The sequence below is a fragment of the Rhincodon typus genome, chromosome 2 (assembly GCF_021869965.1).
Source record: "Rhincodon typus isolate 14 chromosome 2, sRhiTyp1.1, whole genome shotgun sequence".
NCBI classification, from domain to species: Eukaryota; Metazoa; Chordata; class Chondrichthyes; order Orectolobiformes; family Rhincodontidae; genus Rhincodon; species Rhincodon typus.
In genome coordinates, this window is record NC_063333.1 from 55,281,198 (window position 1) to 55,301,719 (window position 20,522).

At 43.6% G+C, this 20,522-nt stretch overlaps 1 protein-coding gene across 20 annotated transcripts in view; it reads right to left on the bottom strand.

Moving 5' to 3' along the window:
* The window catches only part of blvra (biliverdin reductase A), a 57,245-nt gene extending 37,475 nt beyond the window's left edge, over window positions 1-19,770 (bottom strand). Inside the window, exons 1-4 of one of the 20 annotated variants that reach the window (XM_048607048.1) lie at window positions 18,509-18,557; window positions 13,227-13,304; window positions 10,186-10,296; window positions 8,108-8,235 (exon numbers count right to left, since the gene is read on the bottom strand). In XM_048607048.1, the coding sequence (XP_048463005.1) occupies window positions 8,108-8,235; window positions 10,186-10,215 (158 nt within the window). In that variant the 5' untranslated portion in view covers window positions 10,216-10,296; window positions 13,227-13,304; window positions 18,509-18,557. Of the gene's footprint in view, window positions 1-8,107; window positions 8,236-10,185; window positions 10,297-12,031; window positions 12,257-13,226; window positions 13,305-15,066; window positions 15,128-16,767; window positions 16,786-16,807; window positions 16,903-18,283; window positions 18,596-19,708 lie in introns of those variants that run through there. The other 19 variants (XM_048606989.1, XM_048607004.1, XM_048607073.1 and 16 more) reach the window with 19 other exon arrangements.
* Between the last annotated feature and the right edge of the window lie 752 nt (window positions 19,771-20,522).

The window sequence follows — 20,522 nt, forward strand, 5'->3', positions numbered from 1 at the left end:
GTGATCAAACTTATATGAATCCTCCACCCGTAACTAGTCCAGTGAAGAACTTCCTATTATCAGTGCTAAATGTTTATTTTGTTAACTTCAAAATATATCCCTCTCTCAAATTAATATTCTATTCTAGATTTACCATGCCATTTGCTGTCTGCTCACTCTGTCCAATGACTTTTCAAAATTTTAAAGGACCAAAGTATTTTGGGGGTTCTATACTTTATCTGTCTCTACTAACATTGAAGTCGCTACTCTTCAGATGCCATCTTTAACCACCAGACCCATCAACATCAGTGTCACATCTCTCACTGCCAGGTCCCGTGCTCGTCCCAGAAAAATAAGTAAGGGCTCACTCACCGCCGCAAGTCCCCACTGGGATCCCTCGCCACCACCAATGCCATCCGAGCGCATGATAAGCGGTAAGTAAAGGAAAAGAGGAGAAAAAAACCAGAAAAGAGAGAGGAAAAAAAAAAGACAGGGCATAGTGGCTCAGCGGTTAGCACTGCTGCCTCATAGCGCCAGGGTCCAGAGTTCGATTCCCGCCTTGGGTGACTGTCTGTGTGTGGAGTTTGCACATTCTCCCCATGTCTGCGTGGGTTTCCTCCAGGTGCTCCGGTTTCCTCCCAAAGATGTAAAGTTTAGGTGGATTGGCCATTGCTAAATTGCCTGTAGCGTTCAGGGATGTGTAGATTAGGTGAGTTACAGGGTATAGGGGGATGGGTCTGGGTAGGATGCTCTTCGGATCATTGATGTGGACTTGTTGGGCTGAAGGGCCTGTTTCCACACTGTAGGGATTCTATGATTATTATGAAAAGCAGTCAGACTGTAGGAGCCCTACTCCCCAGTCACAGAAATTACCATTGCATTTCCACATAGGAGATAGGCCCCTAAAGCCTGCTCTGCCATTCAGTAAGATCATGGCTGATCTGTTTGTGTTTGAATTCCACATTCCCATCTATCCCTCAATCCTGGACTCCCCTGCCTGACAAAAGTCTATTCATCTCAGTCTTAAAAATATTTAGTGACTCCACCCACATCACGTTCGGAGACAAAATTCCAAAGTTTCACAACCCTCTACAAGGAAAACAACTTCTCAACTTTGACCTAAATTTTAAACAGTGTCCCCAATTCTAGATTGACTCACAAGTGCAAACATCTTTCCAAATTCATCGTATCAAGGCCATTCAGGATCTTATACACTTCAATCAAGTCAACCCTCATTCTCCTAAAACACAAGTCCAGTCTGTTCAACCTATCCTCATAAGACAGCCTACTCACTCCAGGTATCAACTGAGTAAACCTTCTGAAATGCCTCCATTGCACTTGTATCCTTCCATAAAGAGACCAAGACTAGATTCACATTCTTATGTTTTCTTAGCTAAATCTGAGTTGTGTTGGGTTTGAGAATTTACGGTCATGAAAGCTCAAATTTCTTGCTGTATCTTACCAAACTTGCTTGCTTTATTAAGTGCCTTCTCCCCATGGCACCTCTCATATCCGATTTCGGCCCCATTGTACTATGTGCCGTTTCAGAACAATTCACCACTCACTGGATGTCTGTCCAAAAACAGACCTTCTTTACACCCATACCATCTTTGGCAATCTGGCATTGTTCCTCATTGGCAATGTCATGGTACAGCAGGCACAAAGCTACACTGTTCATGGCATATTGCCTTGCACAAACAACCCCATTCTCTCACCCTACTCACTGTTTAACCAGTACACTACACAGTTCACCAGTCCCTAACTACATTCCATCTGAACACTCTCCAAGTCAGTGCTACCCTGTCCCCATTGACCAACGTAGATCCACAGCATGACGTTGTCCAGGAGGGCTTGTCAAACTCAGGCAAACGATTGGACAAATACAAATAGAAATGTAAACTTTTATTTGCAGAACGCAAAATGGAAATTTGTCTCTACAACCAGATTTAGGAATCACAACCAAACTGTCAATGATTATCTGCTGCTGCCAGCTCTCTTCTATTGGAACCAAGTGTCAGTGTGGTTCTGTCTGGCTTGTATATTCTGCTCTACCACGGTCCTGCTCAAAGATGGGCAGCACAATATCTGTGTTCTGCATCAGTCAGCAGTTGAGCAATGGTGTCATGAGCCATGGTGGGTAGCCTTTGTCCCCCAGTAACCAGCCTTGTAAGGCCTCTGGATCCTCAAATGCCCTAGGTACATGAGAGTGCTCCAGGATGTAGGAGACAAGGTTGCTGCCAGAGTAGCAGATAAACATCTCCAGGAAGTGGCAACAGTGATCGCAGATCACCCGAACATTAATGAAGGGGAACCCCTTCCTAGTGATAAATTCTGTGGCTTTGTGATAAGGCTCTCTTAGTGTCATTTGCATTCAGTCGACGGCACACTGCCCCTGGGAGATACTCAGCTACATTCAGGAAACCCCTGAATTAGAACTCCGAGGCTACACACTGACATTGTCTTTGGGGAATAAAATAAACCAAAGTGACCTTACACAGATGGCATTGGTCACTGTTCTGATGCATTTGTGGAAAGATCCCAAACCAGTCACCCAACACTCCCTGGAAGAAGCCAGTTACAAAGAAGTGCAGTGCTGCAGTGACTTTCACAGGCACTCGGAGGACGCACTCTCAGATTCCTGCAGCCCTCAGGTCCCACTCCATTATCTGGCAGAGTTCTAGCACAGAGTCCCATGACATACGGAGCCTGCATTGATTAGTCACCTCATTCATTCCCAGGAAATAGAGTCGGGGTCAGAAAACCCTGGGCTTCCTGCAGACTCAACACATCCTGAGAGGCCCTACAGCAACAAGCTCTCCCTGTTCTTGCTGCTCCTCACCCTTCATGGAGGAAACTTGCTGCTCCTGGGCTTGTTGCCAGCTGTGGTCCTTCTGCTTGTGTCTTCACCTTATGTTGGTCAATGCCAAGCTGTGGTTGAGCACAGCACTCTTGGTGTAATGGACCAAACTTGGGCACAGAAGAAGCAAAAAAGTTTCTTAAATGTCAGAACAGTGGCAAACCTTAAAGATGAGGCTATGTATACTTTCCCGCTTACTGATTATGCTGGATGCAGATAATGGGGGGGGATATGTCTGAACATAGAACAGTACAGGCCCTTTGGCCCACGATGTTGTGCCGACCTATTATCCTGCTAAGATCAAACTACCCTGCATATTCTACATTATACTAGCATCCATGTGCCTATCCAAGAGTCGCTTAAATGTCCCTAATGTATCTAACTCCACTACCACTGTCGGCAGCACATTCCACGCACCCACCACTCTCTGTATAAAGAACCTACCTCTGACATCTCCCCTATACCTTCCTCCAATCACCTTAAAAATTATGTCCCCTTGTAATAGTCATTTCTGCCCTGGGAGAAAGTCTCTGGCTATCCACTCTATCTATGCCTCTCGTCTGGTCTCGGACATCCGCATTCCACCTCAGATGAGCTGTAATTTGCTGAGGTGCCAGGCCAACGGAGTATCAACCACTTGTTGGTGAGAACGTGCCTACAGCACAACACCACCCTCCCGTCCATACATCCACATCTGTCATTGATCCCTCTCTCCCCCCAACCCTTCAGAAATATGGATGCATGGATCACCAAGACTATAATTGTCTGAAACCCATGATCATTTTTGATGATCAGTCCCGATTGCTGTACCTGTAACTCTTAGACTAATGCTAGGCAATTCCCCTGACAATGGAGTCCTGTAGGGCCAGCACATTGATGAACAAGCACCACCCTTCCACCACTGAAATACAACAGGATCGCTTCAGTGTCCCAAATGGACAACTAACTGTGACTGAGGCAAGTCACTGTGTGTGAACTGTGCCCGTGATGGATGGTATGGGGACACCTCGACAGACAGTGACACTCCACTTGATCCGAACTAAGGACTAACCCCAAACAGTTTCTGCCTAGTGCATTTTCATATAATAGCACATCGAACAGAAGAGGCAACACTTCGGCCCATTGAGTCTGCGCTGACGGAAAGCTCCTGTAAATCTACACTAGTCTCACTTTCTAGCACTTGGCGTACAGCCTTGAACGTTATGACATTTCAATGCTAACCCAAGTACATTTTAAAGGTTATGAGGGTTTCCTGCCTTCCTACCAGGCACTGCATTCCAGATTCCACCACTCTTTGGGCAAAATAAAATCTTTCCTCAAATCCCCTGTAAACCTTCTGATTTTCATGTTAAGATTATGCCCCCTTGTTATCAGCACTTTTGTTAAATGAATGTGCCTTGCCATGCAGGCAGTTGGCACATTCAAAAGGTATTACATTGCACTCTCAGTGTGCCATGCAGCAAGTTGTTCCCAGCTTCCAATGCCAAGTCATTCTGATGCTTATGAGCAATCTTTGTGTCAGTGCTAAACAGCCCTTTAGAATAGTGATGACAGCCTTTGGCTTTGACTGAAGCATCGACATGCTTACAGAGAAAAACATGATAAGGCAAGGATGATGGTAAGAATACAGGTAGGTGTGAAATGAGTGAGTGCGAAGAGAGCAAAGCAGTCCTTAGATACAGCCTGGTTCAATGTGAGCTGGGAGCTTGTGCCTCTATGCAAAGTTTTTCCGGCTTCAGCCTTGCTGCTGCATACTTCTATGCAACTAAGTTTGCGCCTTGCGAGCAGTCTGCCAGTGATCCGGATAATCATGATGGATTGGCAGATGCCAGATGCCGTTGTCTGTAGGTGATCGGTGCCGCTGGTGCTCATGTATATCAAACATTTGATGCAACATCATAAGAAAATAAAACATTGCAGTTCTCTCATTAAACTTTGCCACAGATTAGATTTTTATTGAAGTTACCATGCTGCCCACTGTTATTACGTGAGCTAGATACAAGTGGCTGATTCACTGATAAGGTTGGAGCAGTGCCTGTCGTCAGGAAATCACAGGTCTAATACACCCGAATTTTTGTCCCTTGAAGTCAATAGATGGAACATCAAGCACTGTGAGCCCAACTCTCACAAATACTGCTCCTCACAAAGAATGGCCAGTTGAGGAAATAGCACCTTTTTTTTTCATTCATTTGTGGGATGTGGGCTTCGCTGGCTGGCCAGCATTTCTTGCCCATCCCTAGTTGCCCTCAAGAAGGTGGTGGTGAGTTGCCTTCTTGAACCGCTGCAGTCCTCCTGCTGTGGGTTGACCCACAATGCTATTAGGGAGGAAATTCCAGGATTTTGATCCTGTGACAGTGAAGGAACGGCGATATATTTCCAAGTCAGGATGGTGAGTGATTTGGAGGGGAACTTGGAGGTGGTGGTGTTCTCATATATCTGCTGCCCTTGTCCTTCTAGATGGAAGTGGTCGTGGGTTTGGAAGGTGCTGTCCGAGGATCTTTGGTGAATGTCTGCAGTGCATCTTGTAGACAGCACACACTGCTGCTACTCCCTCCACCACTGGTGCTCAGTGAATGCTTGTGGATGTAGTGCCAATCGAGTGGGCTGCTTTTTCCTGGATGGTGTCAAGCTTCTTGAGTGTTGTTGGGGCTGCACTCATCCAGGCAAGTGAGGAGTATTCCAGCACACTCCTGACTTGTGCCTTGTAGATGGCGGACAGACTGTAAGGAGTCAGGAGGTGAGTTACCACAGTATTCCTAGCTTCTGGCATGCTCTTGTAGCCGCTGTGTTAATGTGGTGAGTCCAGTTGAGTGTCTGGTCAATGGTAACCCCTAGGATGTTGATAGTGGGGGATTCAGTGATGGTAACACCATTGAATGTCAAGGGGCAGTGGTTAGATTGTCTCTTATTGGTGATGGTCATAGCCTGGCATTTGTGTGGTGTGAATTTCACTTGCCACATGTCAGCCCAAGCCTGGATATTGTCCAGAGCTTGTTGCATGTGAACATGGATTGCTTGGTATCTGAGGAGTCACGAATAGTGCTGAACATTGTGCAACCATTGGAAAACATCCCCACTTCTGAATTTATGATGGAGGGACGGTCATTGATGAAGCAGCTGAAGATGGTTGGGCCTAGTTCACTACCCTGAGGAACTACTGCGGAGATGTACAGGACCTGAGATGAGTGACCGCCCACAACTACGACCATCTTCCTATGTTCCTAATTATTAGCAATCTTTATGTCTGTTCATAGTTGAACCCAATTCTGTCCTCACTTGATTTGCACCACACTTTTCATTAGCAATTATTAGACTCATTTATAGGGATGATACAACTGGCATGATGAAAGAAAACCACTAACAAATACAGAGAATGCTAGCGAAATTCAACAAGCTCAGCAGCATCTTTGGAGAGAGAAACAGAGCTTACATTGTGAATCTGGTATGATTTTCCCTCATTATGTATTGTGGATGTCCCTACACTCCAAGGGCTGATGCAATTCAAGAAGGCAGCAGCCCATCATCTGCTCAAGGGCAATTAGGAATGGCCAATGAACACTGATGTAGTGATTAATGCCTACATCTTGGGAGTGAATAAAAGAAGTAATACATAATTATTTGTTTAGATGTAGTGGATGGGCTGCAGTTCAGCACCTGTCCAACCTTCGTGCTATGCGATTGAGCTCAGGAATGGGTGGCAAGATGTGGGCTGGGCACCGTCCTCATTTTACATGTTATGCCACCAAAAACATGCCTGGCAATGGCATTTCATATCCAGCCCTTGACCAGGAGACCAAAACAACACACAAAAACGAAAAAATATAATCACCAAAAGGGTGTTGCAAAAAGTGCCTTGTTGTTTACAATAAATAACACAGTTGAAAACAATGGCTTAAACTGCCTTTTAAACTGGGCTGAGATAAAGACAATGTATTCTGTTGATTTATTCTGTCTGACACTCACAAAGCAAAGATTTACTGCTATCGTTACAAAGGCATCATCCCTAGAAAATCCAAGAAAATTTGTAAGAAAGTTATACTTGAAATGACTGTAGTAAATCTTTGTCAATATCACAATCCAGTATAAATGCCGGGAAGACTGATGGTTTATTGCTTTGGCAAATAATGGACACTGTAGAAAATTGTGATAAGGCATGAGGAAGCAATTGTGTGCAAGAAATGAGGATCCCATAATATCTACAGCAAAGATGCACCCCAATTTAACTATGCTTATTTGGGCCTCTGCCCTGACCCCACTAAGGTTTGCAAGGTTTGCGGAGGTTCCATTATTTAATTATGATTTACCCTCATAAAGGAGTTTGTTGAGCATGTCACGACATTGTTTCTGTGTGGGAATTCAATATTTTGAAGTGACTGAGTGGATAGGTATGGGGAGATCAGTGTCTGTGGATCACATAGATTTTCAGAAATCATTCAATGGGTATCTCACAAGAGACTTGTTAGAAATTTGAAAGTGTTACAAAATTCAGCAATCTAGATAGAAAATTCGTAAATGGATAGGAAATAAGGAATTAGGGCGGATAGCTGTTGTTCTGATTGGAGAAGGTTTGGTATATTGCAGGGAATTTTTTTGCCAGATCTGTGTTTACAGATATTTGGCACAATTGCCAGGGGAAAGCAGAATTTGCAACAATTAAAAGATCTCAGTAAGAGATTCTGGGTTAGCAAAATAGATAAACGTACATAATTTGGAAATCAATGTGGGTAAGTGTGAGGGACCACAATCTTCTTCAAGTGGAGGTGGATTATCCTTTCAAAAACATAACACCAATTTTAAAAAGCCTAGGATTTGCAGCGGCCTTGACTTGCAGTGGAGGTGGAAGCTGTTCTTGTCCCTTGATACACTGGCCTTTGAATTTATGCTGCACCTCTTGTAGGCCATGGACATAAGGGCTCTCAACACTGGGATATGTCCGCTGTCATGTCTCTTTGCAGATGACAAGTAAGAGCTTAATAGTGGTTCCACTCCTTAATGGCATCTCTGTGAGCTTCCAAAGACTCTCCAGCCAGGGGTCCAGTGTTCTCAGCAGAAGGATGGGACAGGCGGGTTGAGGGAGGATCCACCATTGTAATCTTAGCACGAGAGTTGACAATACTCGAGGAATTTTGACCCCCAAAACCTCTTGCTAAATCACACCATTTACTTTGAATTGAGGCTGACAAATGTGGTCCCAATTTAGCCAGAACAGTTCACAGTTTCACGTCACGACCTTTTGCGATTGGGCACTGAAACAACGTTAACATTTCTTACCTGGAGACAAAACCCATGAGTTTAAGCTTTTCTGCGGCGCTGTTTGGCAGTGGATTCAGCAGATCGCGGATCCGAACTCTGCCAGCGACGCCAATCCCAACAACAACCACACCGAACATTTCAGCACGCTGCAATTAAACACAAAAATGTAATCAATGGAGTTAGATTATACGTGGCCTCTCTTTATATCAAATGTTTTGCTGTCAATGTAAAACCTGTGATATGAATCATTTAATCCATCAGCTGTTTAGCAGCTAGAAATATGTGCAAATTAGATTAACCAGCACTTAGAATTTGGTTAAGTACAATTGTGTATCAATTGTTATATTTAAATAGAGTTAGCCATCCTTTATTTCTTCCTTAATTCGAATTGAGGAATCATGCAAAATGCCTTAGTTGAAAAGAGAAACACTATGTCAACTAGTACTTGTACCCAAATCACTATCGCGGCTGTGCAATTTCCCCCAACCTCGTATTCTTCAATCTGACAGAAATAGTGTTGTCTTATTAAAATCAATTGACATGGCAGGGGGTCTGGGAAGAGGTGAGGTAGGAGGTGGGAAGGACATTTAATTAGGCAGAGCAGAGGTATTCCTGACACCTTTCCACCATTGCCAGAACCAAGTTCTAGGAGAGAAGGTCCTTAAATAGGAATACCCCAGCTGTCAGTGGATCTGCCGAAAAACAGCCTACCTGAGAGAAAAGAAATGTGCATGCTAGTTTTCCGCGTAGTAGGTGGCTGAGGAGGTCTTGATCGAAGCCACTCAATGTCTGATATATGAGACAGGGGGTGGCTGCTGACAGCCGACGTCCTGCCCTTGTTACAGATTTCCCTGAACCCCTCTCCCGGCAGCTGCTGTGTGCATCTGTGCAGCATCACTGAGTGCAGTGGCTTCAGACCTTCAATTGGCCAGCAGCTCCTGCCAGAAAGAGCTCTGTCCTTTAAAAATCTGATTTCAGATGGAGGCTCATAAGTGCCCAATGGCAGAAGATATGGTGGGTCATCTTCATAAGAGTCAACTTGGGCATCACACTGTATTTTGCAGGCAGTTCCCACAGCACGTATCAAAACCAGGAACGTTTATCCAGTAAATGTTAGGCAATGATGCAGTGCAAAGCTGAGGCTGAGGCTGAGGAGGATTCAGGGCATAGCTACACAGGAAGGCCACGTTGTAGACAGTGTTTGATCATTTTCCAAAACATTTTAACATAGGCAAATAACACTTAAGTGGTATGTATTGCAAAGATTTATTTTGGAGGTAGTTGTGCCTTTGTTGATCTAATTTGTATTCGACCTATTCAAAATAAATGGAACTCCAATGTATCTAAACATGTCTATTAAAATGTGGGATATTTAAATTGATACAATGGAGACTTAGGGACTACATATAAATTAATGGAAATATAGTGTTAAAGTTTATATGTATTCCAAATGATCTGGTGTGGGTTATGCTACCTGCAGTGGGTGAATGGAGGCGAAGCCTGTTCCAGGGTCACAGAGAAGTGGATGTGGGGATGGGAGGTGAGAGCATTTGCTCTTGAATTGGGAGTAAGGGGTGAAGCCTGCACTTAGAGCCAACCTCCTTCTTATCTAGGAGTCATTGGAAGGTTGGGAAATGGTTGAAATGCTGCAGTAGAAATGGGAGATGGAGGGAGACGACTAGAAAAAAGTAAAATAGATTAATTTTATTCAACTGTGTAAGTTATTTCATTTTACACCTGGCAGCAGTTTTCTGTCACTCGAGAATGATGTCAGTTTTCTACCTGCTCTTTGTGTCACCTATAAGAAACTCCGTCTGATATCACTTTAACTTTGGATACACATAGCCAAGCACAGGAAATTATTGACTTGATCTCCCTAATCTGGTCATGTCTGCATAATTAACAAGTGCACACAATTAGGTCAAAACTGCTGAGAGTAATATTTAGTATTTTTTTTTAAGGTCTGAAGTCTTTTCTTGTTTATTACTGTCTGATGATAAAATCTAGAAGGAACTCAATCACAGAATTGTTACGGTACAAAAAGAGGCCGTTTGGCCGATCATACCTGCTCCAGCTTATTAAATGAGTATCATTACCTTGTGCCAATCTCCCATTCCCTTCTGCATTATTTCATTCCAGTGCTCTTTTGAATGCTTCAGCTGAACCACCACTTTTCCAGGTATTGCATTCCACGCTGTAATTACTTGCTGCGTGAAAAACATTTTTCTCTCATCATCCTTGCACATCACTTTAAATTTATACCCTTTTGCTTTTGTTCCTTTTACAAGCAGGAAGGGCTTCTCTCTATCTACTCTATCCAATCCATTCATGATATTGTAAACTCTATCAAATCTCCTCTTAATTTTCTTCTTCCCAAGGAAAGCAGTCCCAACTTCTTCAATCTGTCCTCATAATTAAAGTTTCTCATTCCTGAAACTATTCTTGTAATTCATTTCTGAACTCCAATACATTCATAACTCTGAATTTACGAGGATATTTTAAAAGGAACTCCGGAGGAGTGTTGAATGGCATATAAATGCCAACATGTACTGATTGGATTGAATGGCTTTTTTCTGTGCAGTATGTCATGTAATTTTGAGAGACATAGAAAGAATGAAAAAGCACTTGAAGCCAAAAGTATGGTATATTGCAGGGAATTTTTTTGCCAGATCTGTGTTTACAGATATTTGGCACAATTGCCAGGGGAAAGCAGAATTTGCATCAATTAAAAGATCTCAGTAAGAGATTCTGGGTTAGCAAAATAGATAAACGTACATAATTTGGAAATCAACGTGGGTAAGTGTGAGGGACCACAATCTTCTTCAAGAGGAGATGGATTATCCTTTCAAAAACATAACACCAATTTTAAAAAGCCTTCAAAAGAATTCACTTCCCACTGCTGTTTGTGCTTTTCGCTAAGTATTACTTTGTGTTAGTTTACTTGATTGCTACTGGCTGCTTAAACTGCCTGGGATTACTACATATGGTAGCAAGGCAATTAAAACACAGGGAAGGAATGACTGTACAGTTCTTTGAAATTCTGCAACATTGTCAGCAGTGTACAATTTCAGATTATGGAACTAAAGGGGTACCACTTCCAATTTTGTGTTGTTTTAAACCCCCATTTCCCACACAATTAAAATTGGAAAAAGTATTGACAGATGAAATATGAGCAATTATAGTGTATGGGAAGTATTTTGATGGTGAAACTTACCATCAACTGACAAGATAGCAGGTAACGGTTAGCAATAAAAGTCTTCCGGTCAAATAAAGAGGCTCTTCATTGTGACTAATTTTTACACTCAACATCATTTCCTTTCACATTAGAGCGCAAAGGTGGCAGAGTTTTTTTTTAAGTTTACATTTCACTTGAACGTAATTCACATTATATTGGTTTTACTTTATTCATGTGTTCATTGTTGCTGTTTGTTGAGAATAGCTTAGTCAGACAGAAATAAACATACTGGCATACCTTTTCAGTTACAGGACATTTCAGGACAGTTTCTTTGTGGAAGAAGAAGTGTTGTGCCTTTTGTTAACCCCCTATTGAATGTTCCTTTCAGTGTTGTGTTTACCACTCTGCGTGACATACCCAAATTTAGCAGACTGACCTGGCCCTCCTATCCATACACCATTAAGAAGATTGTCTGAAAGCAATACCTGTGAAGTGAACACAAAACTCAACATCACCCCACCTCTGCCCACCACCCATCATCTTCAGCCTTGCACCATTCCCAGGACACCTAGTCATTCCCTTTTCTACTCCTCCATGCTCTTGACCCTAGTTCACAATGCCTCCTACCCCCCCCCCCCCCCCCCCCCCACCCCCACCAACTGACTTGCATAACTGAAAAAGTCAAACAAACAGTGTGCTGTTTTATTATTCAGTTTGTCTGTCTCTAACTTTTCCACACAAATTTCCTTTGTTCTTGTTCCACTCACCCCTTGCTCAAAGCCTGTTACGTTTCCATCTTTTCCCAGCTCTGATGGAAGGTCACAAACTCTGTTTCTCTGTCTATACAGACACCATCTAACCTGCTGAGCTTTCTGCAGCATTTCTTGTACTTTTATTATTGAACTAATTTTATTTAAATAAAGAGCAAAATACTGCAGAGACAGGAAATCTGAAACAAGCACAGAATGCTGAAGAAACTGCAGGTCTGGCAGCAACTGTGGGGAGAAAAAGGTTCAAGTCAAGACTCTTCTTCAGAACTGATAGGTTTGGGAGATGAGTTCCTTTTTACACTTTTCACAGGTGCAGTTTTTGTTATTAATAGGATTGTGTTGTCTCAGATTTGACAGCCAGACGGTTGAAATTCCAAGGCAGCATGCAGACCATAAGCCTAAATTTGGAGTTCCCAACTGTATAACAATGGTCCTGAATTGACAGAGACAAAAGGTACGGTACAAGATGCCCATTGAGACCCCTTTGAAGTCCCAATGCATTGACTGAGTGGGAATTTCCTTGGAATTTTGAACTTCTGAAGGACAATTTTCTTGATCCCCAGACATGTGGGAAAGGTCCCAACTGTCAGTTTGAATTGGAATCTTTGGAAATGTCAGATGAAAAAGTCTTGGTTTGATTCCTGGGTAATTGCATAACTGAACCAACTGCTAGTCCTCCCACCAACAACCCCCTCCATATCCCTAGACCCGACGTGACTAACCTCAACCACCCAACCTGACTAGACCCTATGATCCAACTCTATACAACTTGCCCACTATCCAGCTGCCCTTAGCCATTTACCTCAGCCACTCTGTCTACTTTCATGTCTACATATTCTCCTACTCACTGTTACACTTACCCAGACTTGTTCACCAATACATTGAAAAGTTGTTTAAATGTCCCAGAATTTTACACTATCTTGGTGACACATACCAGAATATGACAACCAGCGTATTGTTAATCAACAATCCGGCTCTGCAAGGAAGGAAATTCAATTAAGGTATGCTGTGCATTTCTGAAGGAGCTATTGGAATGCTCAGCCAGGAATGTGAAGCTCGATGGTAGTGGAAAAATGTAGGAGCAGAGCAACATTACGATGCTGATTATCACTCCTCTGAAGATTCAAGTCCTTTGGCCAGATAGTCCAGTGTCAGAAATCGTATTTTCATCCCTGATGAGTCTAAAACTTACCCACTTAACTTCAGATGGCTTCTGTACTGGGGATTCTAGGATAGGGGCTGTGATGAACCTGCTCAGGAATCCAAGAATCTAGCAATAAAGAGAATCAACAGAACATTTCATTTTTCAATAGTCTCTGTAATGTGTTCTGTAATTACAATGATCAGCAGAACAGTCAGCCACTTTGACAGCTGCTGTGGTGAGGTAAGTGTAGGATTAAGGTGCCAGTTGGTTAGGGAGTCAGGATGCCAGGGTATGGCAGGCCTGGGAGGTATAATGGTGGGTGTGTTGGGTCCAGCAGCAGATATACCAGGTATTGGAACCTTCTGAATTCTCCAACTTAAATGGATTCTCTCAGAGGGTTACAGACAGAAGAGAACTTCCCACCAGAAAATTCAATTTCCTTAGCAATTCCCAAACAGTCAGCAACATCTGGGATTCTGCAAAGTGCCAATGTGCAACTCCTGTTTACACTATTCTAGTGATGCTCTGCTCTGAGAGTCTCTGGGCTATTTTATTTTTGGACACTGATCTGTCCTCCAGAACAATAATTACTGTCTTGCTGTATCAGTGTAAATGCTTCCATGGAGTAGGTTGATTACAGCAGCTGATAGTGCAGCCCAATGGTATCAATGTGGATTTCACAAGTTTCAAAATCTCCCCTCCCCCCACCGCATCCCAAAACCAGTCCAACTCGTCCCTGCCTCCCTAACCTGTTCTTCCTCCCACCTATCCCCCCCTCCTCCCACCTCAAGCCGCACCTCCATCTCCTACCGACCAACCTCATCCCGCCCCCTTGACCTGTCCGTCCTCCCTGGACTGACCTATCCCCTTCCTAACTCCCTACCTACACTCACCTTTCCTGGCCCCATCCCCGCCTCTTCGACCTGTTTGTTTCCTCTCCACCTATCCTCTCCTCTATCCCTCTTCTATCCGCCTCCCACTCTCTCCCTATTTATTTCAAAACCCCCTTCCCCTCCCCCTTTTCTGATGAAGGGTCTAGGCCCGAAACGTCAGCCTCTCTGCTCCTATGATGCTGCTTGGCCTGCTGTGTTCATCCAGCCCTGCACCTTGTTGTCTCTGATTACAGCAGCTGTCTTGTTCCAAGAACCTCCACAAACCATCTGTGGATGTGTACATCACAGAACTAGTATGAACCGTTTTGCCTAACATGAGACAATTCAAACAAATCTACTGAAGCAACTGAGTAGGCAGTCATTTGTACTGTAATATCCATCTTCATCAAAAAATTTAAACTAGTTTAAACCCGGAAGAGGGCAGCAGAGTGCTAATGCTGATTGGCTGACGTGGGAAAGATCTGCATCAGTGCAGTCACTGCTTCCAGAAGGTGGTTTGCGGAGTGGCTGTTGTCAAGGGACATACCGTTTTGTGGAGCATCTGCACCTGTGTGTGACAAACAACACCACCTTCCAGTTGCGAACCATTTTACCTCCCACTCCCACTCCCACTCCCACTCCCTGGGTGACATGATCATCCTGGGCCTCCTTCAGTGTCACAATGACATCACCCACAAACTGGAGGAGCAACACCTCATATTCCGCCTCAGGAGACTGCAGCCCGATGGCCTAAACGTGGATTTTACCAGTTTCAAAATCTCCCCACCCTCGGCCTCATCCCATGACCAACCCTCCCTCTCATCCCCGCCTCCTTGACCTGACACACCTTCTCTCCCACCTACACACCCCTCCCACCTCACTGACCAATCCCCATCACTCCCTACCTGCACTCACCTATCATCTTCCTATCTTCCCCAGCCCCAGCCCCACCCCTCCTCTCTTTATTTATTTCTGAGCTCCCTTCCCCCTCCCCATTTCTGAAGAAGGGTCCCGACCTGAAACGTCAGCTTTCCTGCTCGTCTGATGCTTCCTGGCCTGCTGTGTTCCTTCAGCTCCACTCTGTGTTATCTCTGACTCCAGCATCTGCAGTTCTTGCTATCTCTTGTATCAGACACAGGTTTTGTTATTAGCATTTGAAGCAATAGAAGCCCATGTATGCCCCCTACTGCCTTTTCCTCCAGGAACAGTCCACATTTAATTTCTTTTTAAACAGCTTTCTAGAAGGTAAACACATTTAAATATGTCCAAGAAATAGCAGGCATTGGTATGCGCCCAGCCCTGCTCAGATCCTTCCATCTGAGCAGACCTATACGCCTCCAGTTAGAGTCCACATGAATTTAAATACCTTATTAAAAGGCGTCAGAAAGCATAAGCCTTCTGGCTGATATTCAAACTTGTTATAAACTGCATGGTACTAACAAAGAAGATGTTCTCCAAGCATGGCACTGAGGATTCATCAGATACTGATACATTGCAAATCTCAAAGACAGAACATTGCTTAAATTCCAAAATGGTCCATTTTAGAAAAACGTCTTTTTCTGAAAAAAAAAACACATTCCAAAAGTGCAAGGCACCTGCTACCCATGGTCTCATCATTCCCTACCTTCCCAACTGACGTCCTATCTCCTCTCTAAAACCTGTGCTTCATTGCCATCCTTGACTAAAATCCATTGCTGTGTCTTTCTTGGTGTGACACAGCATCATCCTCTCACTCCACTTCCAAATAGGGCCTCAGGGTTAATGCCGGTGCAGCCACACTGCATTTTCACAGAAAGTATCTGCTGCATCAGCATCTGTGTTTCTGCAGTTTAAATTTTCTTTTTGACCTGACTACTTTCTTGACTTAAGAATAAATTAAAAATTAATCTTAAATGATTTATATGATCATTACTTATGAAGTTAACTAAAACTTCCTACCTAATTCTAATGCCAGTTGGAACTTTAAGTGGATTCACAGGTTAACTCATATCATACGCAAATTGCCCCCGACAGAATCCACACCTACCACTCTGTGGCATTTTACTTGGAGCAACGCATTGCCAATGATCTACCTGTCCTTGAGAAACTGGAACATTGAGCATTAGGTGTCTCTGCCACTGGTAGCATCCTCCTAACATCTCTCACCTTGCTTCAGTCAACCAATGGCTTCATCACACAAGTATAAACAAGAATTTCCCATTTTCAATTGTTCAAGGTGGCGGTAAGCTGCCTTCTTGAACTATTTCAGTCCATGTGCGATATAGGCACACCAACATTGTTGTTACAGGGAGTTCCAGAATTTTGACTCAGCAACAGTGAAGGTATTCAAATAACTAAAATGGCCTCTGCCTGTTAGTTTAATTCCCCATTGTGAAATTGGGAAATATCCAGAACTTTATCTTCTCATACAGTGATCCATTATTCAAAATGTGCTCTCAACAAAATCCCCACCTCCAGGTCACACACCAGCCTGACTTGGGAACTCGACCACCATATATATTCACCTCTCATTCAGAAAAACCTTAGAATTCCTTGCCTAGCAGGACTGTGGACATAGTTAAACCATGTAGATTGTGGTTTAAGATAATAGCTAACCACATTCTCAAACGCACTTAGGGATTGGCAATAAATGCTGGCCTCACCAGTGAGGCTTACACATCATGAATGAATAATTTAAAAAGTATAGTTTTACGTGGGCCCTGACTTAACTTTCCAACCTTTTGATGTCTTCCTGTCTAGTTCACGGTAGAAACATACCACAAAGGCCATGGATTTTCACCCCCAGTGGTGCTACTCATCATGAATAAGCAATTTAACTGTAGGTTCCTGGAACAACTTGTCTGTTTTTGAAACGCCCAAATGCCACACGAGTGCTGCACAAAGTGCTATATCTAGTACTTGTAGATGCGTCAAGTTTAGTGCAGGACAGTGAAAAGATACTGAGGGAAAGTGGAGAAGCAAGATACACTGTGCAAGTGGTTTACTGTAATGTATTGTAGCTTGATAAGAAAGGTCATCCCTCTCAGTTCCTCCCTTTAGTTATTATTAAGTATTATCCAAACACTCGAGGAATTCAATAAATTACATTACAGGTTAATTTATTGCTATGAATTTAACACTGGTTAAAATTATTTTAGTATTACAGGTACTATCAACATACTTTAATACAGGGTAGGAACTCAAAACACCTTGTAATATCTGATAATACATTTCAAGAAAACTTATCAATTAGACTGTAGACACTCCATGTTTTGCATCACGTATCCAACAGATCAAAAAAATTCCTTGTTTCCAGTCAGGCAGAAACATATAATTCAAATTTAGCTTCCTTTATTTCATAGAACTTTATGCCACAGAAGGAAGGCATTCAGCCTTTGGTGCTTCTCCCAGCTCTATGAAAAAACATAAGGCAGGAATAGGCCATTCATTTGTTCTGCCATTCACTTAGATAATGTGTGACTTAATCCATATTCCCACCTTGGTCAAGCAGTTCATAAGACCTGTCAACTTAGTCCTGTTCCCTTATCCTTTCCAATATTTATCCATTTTTATTTTTCAAACTATCATGGATTCCACTTTTACCTTTGTTTCTAGCAAGTCCAAACTGTTGTGTCAACATGCACTTTTACATACATCTCAGAGTACCAGCACAATGAGCAGTGCTGTGTTAGTGGTCCAATTTTCTTTTCTATCACATAGGTTACCAGGAATCATTCCCATTCTTAGGACTTGCGATTGGTTTCTGTTAGAAGGATAGTTTGGCCATGTGCAATGGCTATCAGATCTTGGAATGAGACTTAAACCCAGGCCTTTTCGGTCAGAGACAAAAAGGTGCTATCACTGCACCACACTTCCTTTAACACTGTGTAACGTCCATCAGCAAAACTTCAACACATGCTTTATCAAACACCTTTTTACAAATCCAGATATACAAATTCTGTGCATTTTCTTTATCTGTATATCACATTACTTCCTCAAAAAAAATTAAATGTCAGAAAAATTTCCTTTTACCTTAATGAATCGCTGGTTCTTTGGTGTCCTACCAACTTTTGCCCATCAATCAACATGGCTAAATATATAATTTGTTATTATCACACTAGTGTCTTTGGGAGCTTGCGCTGCATCAACATTTTCTACATTACAGTGACGACAGTGCCCGAAACACCTCGTCGATTGTACCACTAGAAAGGCAGCACAGAAGACCACCTGCAAGGTCCCTATCAAGCTACATACCATCCTGTCGTGGAACTATATCGCCGTTCATCCCTTGTTACCGGGTCACTATCCTGGAATTCCATTCCTCACCGCACTATGGGTGTACTTACCCTCACAGATTGCAGCAGTTCAAGGAAACAGCTCAGCATCAGTTTCTCAGGGGCTAATAGAGATGGCTTAACCTAGAATCCCACATCTCTTGAACGCATGTGTTTTAATAGTAATTGACCACAATAAACATACCCTATGAGAATTCTCACACAGACCTCCTGATTGGCTCAACCACACTGTTACATAAAGTTCCATACCCGGGGACAATACGCAGGCGCGTCCTGAAACACATGACCTCCACCATGTATCTCTTAGACCGTATTCCAGTGACATCAGAGCTCAGACCCCGCGGCCGTCATTATTCCTCAACTTTGCAACAACACTAAGGTAACGAAACTGAGACTCCCCGCGCCAGGCAGCATCTTGTTCTACCACTGTCCTCGTTATCTACAAAAAAAAAACTGGTACATCCATCTTCCAGCTGCACGTTCAGCCATGTGACTGGGAAAATAATGCGGCGAATAAGACGGGAGGCTCACCCATTACCCATTGAAATTAATCTGAAACAAAACCAAAGCTGCTGGAAAAGCTCAGCAGGTCTGGCGGCATCTGTGAAGAAAAAAATCAAAGTCAACGTTTCGGGTCCAGTGACCCTTTCTCAGAAATTAATCTAGGTTCACTGGCAGGAAGAGTGACTGCACCGGTTTATTGGATGAAATGAATTCTTATATGTCGCCTTGAATTTGTTATGGACATTGATTCGCGTGTTTTAATTTGTTTTTTTAAAAAAAAATTTAAATTAAGCGTTCAGGCCATATTTTGATACCTTTTTGGGCTTTAACCAATGTCGCGAGAGTGTCAATAATATTATCTTGAGCCTGACAAGATGGCGCTGTCCATGTTGGGAAGTCGCGGTTATTCAATGTGAGTAAATGTGAGCAATCTGATGGCGTTTTTATTGTTGCTGCAGACTCGAGACGAAACATTAGTAGCAAAGAGACAGGATTAAATTTAAGGCCATCGTGCCTTCTCTTCACTGCAATAACTGGAACAGATAATTCCGGTTTAATCTTCAATACATGCTACCTATGAATGTTTCCAGCATCATAACCTTTTTTTAATTGAACATTTATTAGGACACTTAGTTTTGTCAAATTGCAAGTTTTCCCTTTGGTCGTTCTGTTGCAAGGAGCAGCTAAAGTCACCGGTAATTTCTATCGTTTCTTTATGCGGTTACTTCTTTAGTTTCGGTATCCCTTCTCCCCCAAACGCTCCGGCTCAACCCTCCCTTCTCCCCTAAAAAAGGCTGAGGCTTGTACAGCAGATAAGGGGAGCAAGTCAAATAGTCAAGGCAGAAAAGATAACGGGGTAAAATTGACAAATTAAACTCACCCTCTCACCCACTCCAACCTCCGCTCCAATCCCAACCTCACCATAAAACCCACGGCCAAGGGAGGCGCAGTTGTAGTATGGCGCACTGACCTCTACGTCGCCGAGGTCAGACGCCAACTCTCGGACACCACCTTCTACCGCCCCCTTGATCATGACCCCACCCCTGAGCACCAAACCATCATCTCCCAAACGATCCTCAACCTCATCACCTCAGGTGACCTCCCACCCACTGCCTCCAACCTCATCGTTCCCCAACCCGGCACCACCCGCTTCTATCTCCTTCCCAAAATCCACAAACCTGAATGCCCTGGTCGACCCATTGTCTCCGCCTGCTCCTGCCCCACCGAACTTATCTCCAACTATCTGGACTCTATTTTCTTCCCCTTGGTCCAGGAACTCCCTACCTATGTCCGTGACACCACCCACACCCTCCACCTCCTCAGAACTTCCAATCCCCCGGTCCCCAACACCTCATCTTTACCATGGACGTCCAGGCCCTCTACACCTGCATTCCCCATACAGATGGCCTAAAGGCCCTCCGTTCCTTCCTGTCCTGCAGGCCCGACCAGTCCCCCTCCACTGACACCCTCATCCGCTTAGTCAAACTCGTCCTCACCCTCAACAATTTCTCTTTCAATTCCTCCCACTTCCTACAGACAAAGGGGGTGGCCATGGGTACCCACATGGGCCCAAGCTACACCTGCCTCTTTGTAGGTTACGTGGAACAATCCCTCTTCCGTACCTACACCGGCCCTAAACCCCACCTCTTCCTCCGTTACATTGATGACTGTATCGGCGCCGCCTCGTGCTCCCA